General features: G+C 37.9%; 1 protein-coding gene across 1 annotated transcript in view; it reads left to right on the forward strand.

The window, feature by feature from the left end:
- HOMER1 (homer scaffold protein 1) overlaps window positions 1–13,087 on the forward strand; it is a 95,801-nt gene that overhangs the window by 61,663 nt on the left and 21,051 nt on the right. The window contains exon 6 of the mRNA XM_074813238.1: window positions 10,634–10,790. Within this exon, the coding sequence (XP_074669339.1) occupies window positions 10,634–10,790 (157 nt within the window). The remainder of the gene's footprint in view (window positions 1–10,633; window positions 10,791–13,087) is intronic.

A 13,087-nucleotide genomic window follows, 5' to 3' on the forward strand; every position in this document is an offset into this window, starting at 1 on the left:
TCCATGTATTAAATTTAATCTTCTTTTAATCCATGTAATCTCTTTTTAGTAAATTTGACTCTAGGATAAACATAGTGCAAGAAATTTAGTCTTTTGTTGGATTGATCCAGTTTAAACAAGGCAAATTTAATATTTTCATGCCCCTAAGAAGCTGGGATGGAAAAAACTATGAGTTACAGTATCCACTTACAAGTGTTGCAACTCACTTGCAAGTTGTTTTGTTCAAACCTATATAGTCAATAAATGTTTTACTCTGATCATGCAACTAACTTACTGCTTGTTCTTCAAAGTACTTCTGACAGCTCCATAGATGGTTTAGTTTGAGCTTTATATATAGGCTATTGACTCTTAAGTAATTGTATGACTATCACAGGAGATAAATGGAACTTAATTAAATTTGCCATTCTTTCACATAACTTTTGTTCCCTTAATAGAATAAAATTATTTTGTTGGCAGCATGTAAACTAGCAGTTCATCTCCTGTGCTGTGTGTTTAATGCATGTCATTGTATTTACTGGGATAAGCAAACTGTCAATTGTAATGCAAAAATGAATTGCACCAGTAGTTATTATTTGATATTGTAAAATAATCTAATGTATTAGCTGGGTGGAGGCCAAATAGTCAAAATTCAGAATCTTTATGCAACTGCCTAATCACAAACAAATATTTCTATAGAATGTCTTTCTGTAGCTGGTAGTGGAGTTGTGAGGCCCTACAGCTATAATGTTTGTTCTGCTGAGTTCAGTGTTTGCTATGAAAGTAAGACAGCAACCAGCATTAAGAGGTCTTAGACGCCGAGCTATCCTGTGGTATCACTAACAGAAGGTTCAATTAAGATCTAAAAGCTGCACTTGAAGTCTTTCAGAGTCAGCGGCTGGTAACAGCTGCTGTCTTCAGCAGAGCCATAACACACTCCAGTTAAAGCTGTGACAGTACCTAGAAATGCAGGCTTGTGCTGAGGATCTCCACGCCTTGCATGTGGTGTGTGGCAGATTTACAGGGTTTGGAGAGGTCCCTTTAGTCACCTCACTGCTCTACATGTGAGTGCAGTTGCTCAGAGGATAGGCCTTCCTGTCTTCACTCTCGTTGCAAAGCTGAGAATCTCTGCTGAGCTCCATAGAATTGACCTGTAGCTGCAACAGCCTCATAGGTCACATCTTTAAGGCTAAATAAAAATAAAACAGGCCTTGGTACTGAGGGCTGTGGACTGAACCTTTTCCACACATTATAGCAGTGATGCTGGACCTCTTCTGCACCCATGCAGTGTCCTTTTGAATGTAAGACACAATTACCGTTTTGTATGGTGCCCTTTTCCAGTTCCATCTGCAATGATGTGAGGGCTGCATTGCCACCCACCAGTGTGGCATTCTCCTTGCACAAAAGCACGGATGTGCATTCCATGCCCAGAAGTGTTTCAGATGGGCATGGGAGGGTTGCAGTTCACATAAAGTCTTGGAAGACTGTAGAGATGAAAGGGCACTAAACCTGACTATATGCAAATTGTGCTTGGGATCTGTCTGGCCAGCAGATGTGGATCAGGGCGGTTTGCATAGAGTGTGAATTCCCCAGCCCACATGACCTTCAGAAGCTCGGGGGTTTTTGGCCCTGTGGCACTTAGTGGCAGAGGTATGGTCACTGGGAAAAGAGTTGTTCTTTGTCCTTATTACCACAGTGGTGGTGTGGTGAAGCTAGGGAAGTCTCTCAAACTCACCAAGATGTAATTGAGAGCACAGTTCAGTGAAATTGTTCAAATCAGAATAACACTCACACATCAGAATGAAAGCCCTCTGTTACATTGCTGACAGAGTGCGGATTGGTTCAATGCAGACACAAATTGTTGTTATAGGTGGGGTTTTTGAAGGAAACATGGGGTTTTGTCTATCCAGGGGCCTCAGCAAAATTAATCTGTACTAATTCAAAGTGTGAATTTACAGCTAAACTGCTTTAAATTCTTGTATGTACAAATGAGTTCCAGAATGAAAGTGGTTGTAATTCAGATCATTTTAGTGTCAGGGTCACCATGTCCTGGTATGTGACTTGACAATAACCACATAATCTAGTTGCTTTCATCAAGTGATTAAGTGCCATAGGAGCCCAAGTCAATTTGACTTTTTCTGCAGCCAAATACCTAGTAATTTTAGAAAATAGGACATAAGTTCCTAAATAGGTTGCTTTTGAAAATGTAGTTTTGTGGGAATATTTGAAGTATTCAGCACTACAGCAACAGCAAGGAATTATGCCTAGTGTTAATGCACTAAGAAAACTTACTGGGTATCAGTTGTGAAAAATATGAGATACATTACAGACACGAGAATAAACCACTTCCAGTGATACCAATAAGCAATTTCTAAAGGAATAAGGGCATATATTTTTTTACTTTTTCAGAGTATGTGGTAAAATTTTAGGTCTGCAAGGTCTCCCAGGTGTGAGAATAAACTCCTTCCAGTGATACCAATAAGCAATTTCGGTAAGGGAGCAAGGGCAAATATTTTTTTAATTTTTCAGACTATGTGATAAATGTTAGGTCTACAAGGTTTTACTGTTTAGTGCAAAAAAAGCTAGAAATTAATTAGCTGTGCTTGCTCTTTCAAAGGGCTGAATGTTACAAGACAGAGTTGCTGATTTTGGTTAATGCTCTGTGGCCTTCATGATGAGATAACCTAGTGTCTCTTTACTATATAAAATCAAATGACTAAGACAAAGTGAAATCTTTTTAAAAGAATAAAACTAAAATAAAAGTTGACCCTCTTCAGAGAAATCTGATTCAGGTTAAATACAAGTCTTTTGTATTGTGATACAGTGTACAAAAGACGTGCATAGAACTGTTCTTAGCAGTGTAAGTTTAATGAGAAACAGAGTTTAAATGTCACCTATGTAAACATACCCAGAGTACACTAGCAGACAATACAAGAAGCTTGGAAACTTCATTGTTTCTTGTGGAGAAGAGTGATTCCTCTTTGTCCCCCACTTTAACTTGGATTAGTAACTGGGATCTAAGTCCCTGATTGATAAGGATCACAGCTGATGCATTAATTTTGTGTTAATGCCCAATCTTCTGCATTTCATGCAGTGTCTTTCAGGAGCTCTTCTGTTGCTATTCTCTCTTAGTGTTTCAATAAGCAGTGAACATCACCACACTTGGGCATTTTTTTCCTCTGGCTTTGTTGTCTTCTGCAGGAACACCTTGCTGGGTTACCATAGAGAATATTTCTGTGAATTTTTCCTTCCTTAGAAAGAATTTAATATCCAGTCTATTCCTCCCTGATAAACATCCATATTGAAAGGTGGTCAATGTCATGGTGGTTTCTATGGGCCCTGTGATGAATGAAGGCTGTATTAGAAAATACAGAACATGTATTTAGGTGGTGGATCTAAATAGGGTATAGCCACTAATTTGCACTGCATAGTGGTTTGTTATATAGTAGAAAGAGTCTGTACCATTACTCAACCTCTTCAGTCATCTTCATCGTTCAAGTCTGCAAAGATACTGACCCTTCCCTAGTGAGTTGATAAAGCATAGCACAAGAGATGCCTAAGAACAGGACTGCCTGTAACAGAACTGGAAAGGAAACTCTTCTTCTGTCCATGGGCTGCACAGGTACTTTAGAAGATTCAGAATCTGAGCGCATGGTCAAACTGAAAGGCTAAACAGAAGTGAAAGATCATATATGAAACACCTTGAAAGAGAAATCTGTAATAGCTCCACAAGCACTCCTCTGCCCAAATTTGCAGAAAAAGCTTCTGCATTTCTGTCTTCTACACTGACATATAAATTGGGAGTTCAAGCATATTGTAGCTCTGAGTTGAGCAAAGGGGTGTGCAAAACAATAAATCCTGGATTGGATAAACCTTCAACATTTGTAGAGAATGACAGACTCTCAGAAAAGTCATGCTCTCACCTGTTGATTTCAGCCATTCAGCTGCTTTTCTCACTTTCCAGTAGGTGTTTGTGGCTTTGTTATTAGTCACCTCATTTAAAGTACCATGTGCTTCAAAGGCCCTCTTCATCTTTTTTGCTATGATCGAATTTTTCATTTAAACAGTCTAAAGAGCTTATTCACAACTATGTTTACCTGGTTTTGTGCTGATGTAACTCCATTGAGATCATGTAGATAGTCCTTACCCAAAGGGAAGAACAGATCTTTCATGCTCCGTTAATGTTCCTGCTTCTCTCCCTGGGGAAGCTTTCCTCCTTTGCTAAAAATTCTTTTGAATACTCTAATTAAGGATAAGGATCTCTTTGAATATTAGTTTTTCATTGGCCTCACTCAAAATATTTAACTCAAAGCAATTTCCTGGTAATTACCTCTTGATTATAACTTTGAGAGGATTTACCTTTTTTTTAATAAATTCCAGTTTATCAAGACTTCCTTTTATATGTGTCCAGTTAATCACAACTATAGATAAGACAATAAGCAGTAACTGTAAAGAGACAATTTTGGTTTGTTTCTTACGTTTTCTTCTTACAAAAGCTGTCATTCTTACTGTAACTTTCTGCCTTTTGCTGGTCTTTAATTATTTACCTATACTGTAGATAACTGTATCTCTCATGCATGTAAGTTCAGTCTTTTGAGTGGCTGAATCTACTGGGCCTGTACAAGCAGACAGCTTTGTACAAAGACTAAAATGGCAGAACAACACTTTTCTTTCTTGCCTCTACCTGGAATGGTGAGATAGGACCTGATCCACTTCACTGCTCTTTCCTCAGCTTTCCACTCATTCTAGGACTCCTAACTAGGTATAATTAAATAAATGACAAAGCCCCTTTCTGTTTCCAATTTTGCTTTAAGTGTTCAAGAGAGAGGGAGAAATTTCTATATTGTTACTGACGGCATATGGTACTCTGGACTAGCAGCAGGGCAAACTAATACCATCATGTTTAAACCTTTCTGTCATGAAGTAATTTTACACATTTAATAGATGGCCACAGAAGATGCCTTTTAAAATCTCTGAAAAGGGGTGAAATTCCCAAAATGCCTGTTTAAAATTTCTTCTAAATCAGGACATGAAGTGAGGAGCTTAACTCTCAGCGTGAGTGGGAGGACGATTTTTGTGAGCTTTTAGGAATACTCTGAGGGGTGCTATACTCATCCTCTGTGCCAGCAGAGTCAACATCTCTATCTAATCGAACAGTCACATCATTCCAGTGGAGGTAGTAGCAAGCGTAGCCCATTGCAGAAGCCTCACCCTTCCAGCCTGAGATCTCAGCATTGTCTGAAGCTTATTTCATATGGAGGATTTAATAAGGACCTTGTGCAGGATTCCTTCCTAAATGCACCAAGGAGTTTTACATAAGTCCAAACATTTGCCTTACACTTCCAGAGAGAAGAAACTACATCTACTTGAGTTCACTAGAGCTCTCAGATACTACTGTAACAGAACCAGATCATTCACAGTCCTCCTTTGCTTCCTTAAGCATGAAGAGCTGATCCGTAAGGCTCACCAGCGAGGCTGTCAGAAGGGGTCACCCATTGCTGCCAGCACAGCTAATGGAGTTACTAGCTGGTTGACATACCTCTCCCGCTGATTGGTGATGCTCACTCCACATGGGTTGCTTCCAACGCATGCCACTATTTATAATCTGGGCAGTAGCTACAGAGACTCTGCTCTGTTCATATTTGTCAAGTCTTATGGATATAGTTACTATACCAGATGCCAGATTTTGTAGTGAAAGTACTCCATTCTCTACTCAGCTGAATTCTTCCTCATTTCTGCTATCCGCAGACAGTACTGCTCACCATACACACCTGCATTGCAGATCATAGTGACACCTGAAGAAAAGAATTTACGTGCTCTTGAGTAACTGCAGTTCTTTGAAACCATGACTACGCTATAGTAAGAATTCCAATTTTTAAATTAATTCATTTTATGCAATGAATCCAATATTAAAACCCATAAAATATTAATAAAGCGGAATTCTGCACATATTTCTGTAAATCTGAAATAAAACATAAACCATGTTTTGTACAGCATACAACTTGGCAAACAATGAATAAGCAATACTGAGTCAAAAAGCAGAAAACATCTCTTGATGTTGTTTCTTTGTTTCATGAAGATATCTCAAAATAACTTAATTCTGAATGCAACTCATTGATGTGTGCTACTTGCTCCCTGCCTTCACAAGCCTTTTCCATCTGGCTTAATGTGGTGACTGGAGCTTTTTGGATTAATTTTCCTTAAGTGACCTACTTTGCAGAGAAAGATAATCATACATTTATAGCCTCTGGCACTCTATTCAGGTCACAGATGGACAGATAGCAAAGCTATTCCTCAGTGACTTACTGGGGTTGTAACTAATCCCCAATGAGAAAAGAGATCAGCCCAATGTTAATTGGTCAGAATGCCTAAAAGTATTGAAGATCATTGACTCCTACTTTAATTATCAGGGGTGTCACAGTTAGGTTGTATGACACCAGCCAGCAGTTGTTCCAAGAGTATTTTGTGGTAGTGATCAAATTAAGGGATGCTGTAGATGTTAAATATCTAACTTTGAATCCTTTGCCTTGACAGTAGAGCACCATGCAGTGTTCTGACTGTGGACATGTCTGATGTTACACACGTACCAGATACCATGGCCATCACCAACGATCAGAGATTTGGGAGAGTTTTGACCTTTTCTTGTTAACAAGTGCGTACAATCCCATGAACAGTTGTCACTGTAAAGATAACTTTCTGTGCAGTCAGACCTAAACCTTTGTTAGGAAAGCTTTATTTTATATAGCATTATTAGTTGAGCCAATAAAGCTCGTATTTTGCTATTACCCATTAAAGGCCCATTCTCCCTCTAATATTTGGCTCTAATGTAGTGATGTGTACAAAACAGGTTGTTCTCTTATTTGCAGATTTTCAGAAGGGAAATGACTAGTCTTTATTCTCTGATAGAGTATTTTTAAAAGATTGGTGGAGCTTTTCACACTGAGATACAGACAACAAGCAGGAGTGTTAAGGACGTCTCTTTTGTTGAAGGACTGTCTTGAAACTTTGAGTGTGCCAGGCAGTCAGTGATGTTAATTCTGACAGATCTGAAGAAATAACTTAAAATTGTGACACTGCCAGCAAAGTGATGGATGGCTTTCAGAACAGAACAAAACATGTATGCGGGCTGAATTCCTGCACCACAGGACTGCAAATGTGTATGCCTCTGTCCCTAGTGTATACATATAGCTTTGCTCTTTGCACCGCAGTGCAAAACTGAAAGGTGTTCTGGTAGAAGTTGCATTGCAGTTTGGATCACTTTGATCACTGAGTAAGTGTTCATATTTCATTTGCTTCCTAGAGCAAATACTCTCAGAACACATGAGAAATGATTTGGGTTTGGTTAGATATTTACAGTTGTTAAGATAACCTGACAGAGCTCTGTGTGTATTTTCTATGACAGAATATAATGCATCGAGGGCAAAATCAATTCCTTTTAGCAAAAAGTCTTTCAGAGATGAATTAAGTAAACGGTTTTAGAGAGAAAGAGTATGTGCAGCCCTCACATACCTATCCAGAGGGACTGTAGTGCATCTGTTCCACCATCAAAATTCTGGCCGTGGGCTCTAGCAGTTGTTGGGAGCCCTTTGAATTTTCCACACATGTCCTTCAGCTTCTGCATCTGTGTGTCCTCTCTCCTGGGTGTTAGCCCCAGTATCTTCTCTTCCAGGGGAGAATTCTCAGTGTGTCTGAACTGTGTATTTCTCAGCTTTTCCTCGGAAAGTGTTGATAAATTTGAACCAATGTGGACCTACAGATGCAGATACTCTTAGTCTAGCTTAAGAACAGCCTGCTGTAGGTACGCTTTTATCTGGTCCTAAAATAATTAAGCTAAATCCAAATAAATCCCGTTTTAATCAAAGTCATCCACAAAGCATAATTTTAATTACCTTTTTTTTTTTTAGTTTGTGAAGAAAGTGTTTGAGAAAAGTAAGTCAGCACTGCCAGGATTGATTATGGGCTATTTTAATCAAATTACAACTTTATGAAATAAAAAATTCGTATCTTTGGTTCTGTGTTTCCTGGTGTGATGTCCATCTCGTGGTTGTGTTTATGTCAGAGAATGTGGAGATTTGTAAGAAGAAACAGGATAAGTCTAAATAGTTGGGAAGTCGTGTATTATCCAATACAAAACTAGACTAATTTAAGTAATATGTTTCCATTTTATAGAGCCGTAGTACAGTATGTAGAAGATATAGGTGAAATTACTTGTAGAAAAAACAGTATATGCTACAAACAAATAACATCTGCATTACAATAGACATGTTCATGCCTACTATATAGATCTCTTAGGGATAAAAAGTACGATTGAGAAATTATACTGTTGCATTCCTATTGAAAACAACCAATTTAAAAATAACCAGCTCCACAGAAACCTTTTAACTTTTGAACCAGGGTAACCATAGCAGTAATAGAAAAATACATGCTTCATTTTTAATGCTGACATTCCAGTATACAAGCAATAACTTAGGAGGTCCTGACTATTTTTTTGGCAGGGTGGTAAGGACAAAGGTGAAGGTGAAACACACACGAATCCCTGTCGCGTTATTACTCAGCACTATCTGAGAGTCTGTGTTCTGGGATCTTCATGGCTTAGATAAGTCTACCTTGTATCGCTGTGGGTATACACATTATTACATTGAAAAAACCCCCATTCACTTCCCTATTTGCATATTAAATTAGATATTAAGTGATCAAACAGTTCTCATCCTGTAACCGTCCCAAATACAAAGCTTTTAATCTGCTGTATTACATCAATATGAAATCTTGTGTGTACATTTCTTCTGTGGGGAAAGATGAGTAGGAGGGCACATTTTGTAAACATGTGTAGGTGTCACACACACACAGTTTGCTACTATTCCTGCCATAGCAGGGCTACTAAATGGAACTACTCACTTGCATGAAATGGCTAGAATGGATATTTGTTTGCCAGATCAGAACATCAAGGAGGAGTTATGAATATGATAATGAACTAGATATTTTACCATTTTTTTACAGAATTTGTTGATCAGCTGTGCTACCAGAAGTGAAAAGTAAATCTGATTAGAGAAACAGAAGAGTAGACATTGTACAGGAATTTGTTTTCATCTTCTTTAATATGTGAGTCAGTGTACCCTGATGAAGTCGGATTATCATTATTTTAGTTTAGTCATTTAAGATTTAAAGTTTCCAGTGGTGAACTTCTAATTAGTTGAATAGATCATGAAATGCTAGGGCAATTTGAAAGAACCCATATTCCTCTTCTAAAGGAACTTGTATTCCTGTTTGAGGGGATGAAGCAGTGTATTTGGAAGGAAACACTGGAGCATGGAAGAACCAGACATCATGTTTTAGTGAAACAGTAGATGTGATCTGAATTGGTAATGAATGTTCCTTGGTGGCTGGTTGATTTTGAACACCTAAGGGGCATTTATAGGAGTCGTAATGTTTTTGAAATATGTTTTGGTGGGTTGGTCTATGCATAAGCAGGAAGTGGAAAAAAGAAATTTGGTGGACAAAATGGTGGCAGAATATTTCATTGTTTGTAGTACAAAGTTCAAATAAACCTATAAATTTAACATGCAAAATAATAAATTAAGCATATTAAAATATATTTATTGCAATAAATAATTAGATTATAATAATTTATCATCATTCATCACAAACCTGTATACAGAATCACTTTGGCCAGTTACAGATCTTTGGTCTTCAGCGATGCCTTTAATAGTAAGCTAATTAGAGAAAATTAATTATTTTCTGTATGTATTGTTGTATGTCTGTATGTTCTGTATATTTTCCATGTAGGTGTGCACCTCACATGCTGTTAGCATTATACAAGTAAATGTTAATGAGCTATTTGCATGCTCCTTAGGCTTTAGTTTATGTCTGAGACATTTTTCCTTTGCATACTCAGTGCAAAGATAGGGTCTGTGGATGATGGCAAACTAATTACCTGTAAAAATTAAAGCTCTATGTTTGCTCAGAGAATAACTAAATTGTGGGCAAGGATTGTTTGTCCATAGGCTACTTCAGTAAACCCCAACATTGGCTTCCTCTTTGCAATAAAGCACTAATATGTCCATGCTGCTTGATCTTTAGTCTCTTTGCTGATATTACTGAGGAAGGGCATATTAATAGCGTTATGGTGTTGAAATTCAAGATCTTTTGAGTTTGCAAATACAAATTAAATATGGTATTTAATATATTTCAGGGATAGAAGGCTTGCACTAAGACAACTAAGCTGTAGTTCCAAAGCACTACCTTAGCTCTTTTTAATCAAGTTGGTGACAAATCTTTTTCTACAATATATTTCATAAAGTAGTCAACTAAAAAAGCACTTTCACTCCATACGTACTAAAATAGTGACTAATCATATACATATTCTAGAATTACACGCTGTTGCTTTTGGGAAGCTGATGTGGATTCATCATCCTTAACATTTTATCAAAAAAAACATACCCTGTTGAACTGGGAGTGTAGAGTTTTCCAATAACGATATACCTATATTTCCTGAATTTATAGCTTTGATGATTTGAGCATTTGGATTCTCATTTGGACATTCAGTCATATGATTTTTGCGTAATTCTATTTTTCTTGGATATTCTGAAAAAAAATTATAAGACATTAGAAAAAAATAATGTATTTGGGGGCTCTGACCATTCTCACTCTGTCTGTGCAGTTCGACAATCAGCAAGCATTGGGAGGCAGAACTGGCCACGCTCAAGGGTAATAACGCTAAGCTCACAGCAGCCCTGCTGGAGTCCACTGCCAACGTAAAACAATGGAAACAACAACTTGCTGCGTATCAGGAGGAAGCAGAACGTCTTCATAAGCGGGTAAGTCAAGGCAAATGGCCAGGATCCTTACTGATGGCAGTATTCTCCTGTTTTCAAGTAAAACAAATAAGTTTATTGTTGGGGCTTTAGATTAATCTTTGAGACAGAATGATTAATTTAAAGCGCACAGGGTTCCTCTGTTGGGAAATTCTTTCCTTTGTAGCAGTTCTTTTTCTGCAAGGGAAATTGTTGCAGGAAGAGTCATCTAACCTTACGACATGTTTGCCAGCTTTCATTCTTCATGTGATGACATCACATCTGTTTCAGGACCTTCTCCATAGCATTACACTTCATGCCTCTCGCATTTAAGCCCACAGAAATTTAACATCAAATCTGTAACTTAAAGAAACCCTGTTGTAGTTTCCACATATAACAAAGATGAACAGCTTGCTCTCATGCTTGCACCTGAAGAAAACTGAACATAGATTCAAGATCATTATATGCAATTAGAGATCTGCTCCCACTTTCACACAGGAGGGTCTGGGTCCTGTTTCCTTCACTGTAAGTTTTGCAGAGGTCATTTGGCAAACCAGAAATTAGTGCACAGTGGGGGAGGGAATGACAGTGTTTGAAGGAGGAATAAAGCATACAAGGTTGAAGGCTGCGTTATGAAAACAAATATACAGCATTTTAATTTCTCTCCTCTTTTCACATGTACCTCTTTATGTATTGTATAATCTATTCACCTTTTTCCATATGAATTTGTCATCATAACTTAGGACACATTTTTGTGCAAAGCAAAGGCAAAATTAGCACATGTATGGAGGGCAGAAATTCAGCAGGCTACATCTAACCTGGGGGTGTGGAAGAGTAGCAAGAACTCCCTTGAGCCTGAGAAACTTGGGGAAATGGCAGGTTGTTGAGGCTGTCCTATACATAGACTGACTTCCAGACAAGGATCCTGAAGTCCCCGCCAAATGATTTGATAGGGAAGAACAACAATTTCCGATGGACTGTAACTCTGTGTGCCACAGCTGGCTGGACGAAATGCATGAAGTGTAATTAAAATTGGTGCTTTTTGCAAAGTGCTTTCTGTTCAAGAAATTGGCAGTTACTGATAAAACTGTTTTGTTTCAGAAATTTTCCAGTCAGGAAAGCTTGTCGTGTGTGTTTGTAGAGAGAGAGACTTTCACTTTGTCTGTCATCTCATTTAAGTTTCTCCTTTGGAAGGGTGGGAGTTCTAAACTGTGCCTTAGGTTTGTGAATAGATGATAATAATCTTTGTTGATAAGATCACTTAAATTACAACCTTGTATTAAAATTACTATAGTGGGAGACATTCAGGTGGATCTGACCACCAGATAAGCTTTATAGTGAAGAACTCATCGATAAAATGTGGACATATTGAGGTAGCATTCTTCCTAATAAAATGCATTAACAGCTTTTGTTGCAAAGGTGAGACAATACAGTCCTTACCTAAGAAAGAAAAGTAACACACAAGAACAGCAGCTGCATTTGCTGTGAGGAGACCCAACCAGACAAGACAGGCAAAGATCCCTTTTTCTTGATGTTATTCTCACTCTTAGTCAAATCTTATTTAAAATTTATTATTGGAAAATACAGTTAATGAATACAGGAATTTTTAGCGTGTCACTTTGTTTTTATGTCATACTACAGTTAACAGAAGTAGTAACCAAGTCTTTGTAGCTACATTCGTTAATGAATTTTTCATAACCTTTGCCCAGCAAATTCCCTGCAAGTATTTTGTATTTCTGAGGGAACGCAAAATCTTATAACATGGGATCATCTACACTATACTCTTTTGATCACTGTTTACATGCCTTTATTAAATGTTTCTGTAATCTGTGACCGTGGGTCTTGTTGACATCTCATGTAGAATATAGGAACACTCTGTGCCTATGTCTCTGTGGGCTTGCCTGTAAATTACAACTGGATAGTTTATCAAGAGTACCGCCCTGTTGGAATTGCTTTTAGAAAAATACAGATTTGGCTAACCCAGTAAATCGAACTCTCTAGGCAAAAGCATGCAGATCATGTAAAAAAAAAAAAATCAATCTCAATCTGTTATCCATACAGTGTGAGACAAGAGCACTTCTAGCCTGCATGCTGGGGACTAATCTTTCAAATTGAGATAGCCCCATTTCAGAAACAAACTGCAAGTCAGGTGCTTCTCTCTTACACACATTGAAAATGTGTTGCTGAAATGGCAGATCTGGAGACTGTTGGTTATGGTATATGTGGTAGCAAGCAGTGTTAAGTCACCATGTTGTGTTATCTTTCTGTTCAATTTATCCGTTATGCTCAGTATAAACATGTAGCTGCAGTTGATCCAAAAA

This window comes from Strix aluco, chromosome Z (assembly GCF_031877795.1).
Source record: "Strix aluco isolate bStrAlu1 chromosome Z, bStrAlu1.hap1, whole genome shotgun sequence".
NCBI lineage: Eukaryota > Metazoa > Chordata > Aves > Strigiformes > Strigidae > Strix > Strix aluco.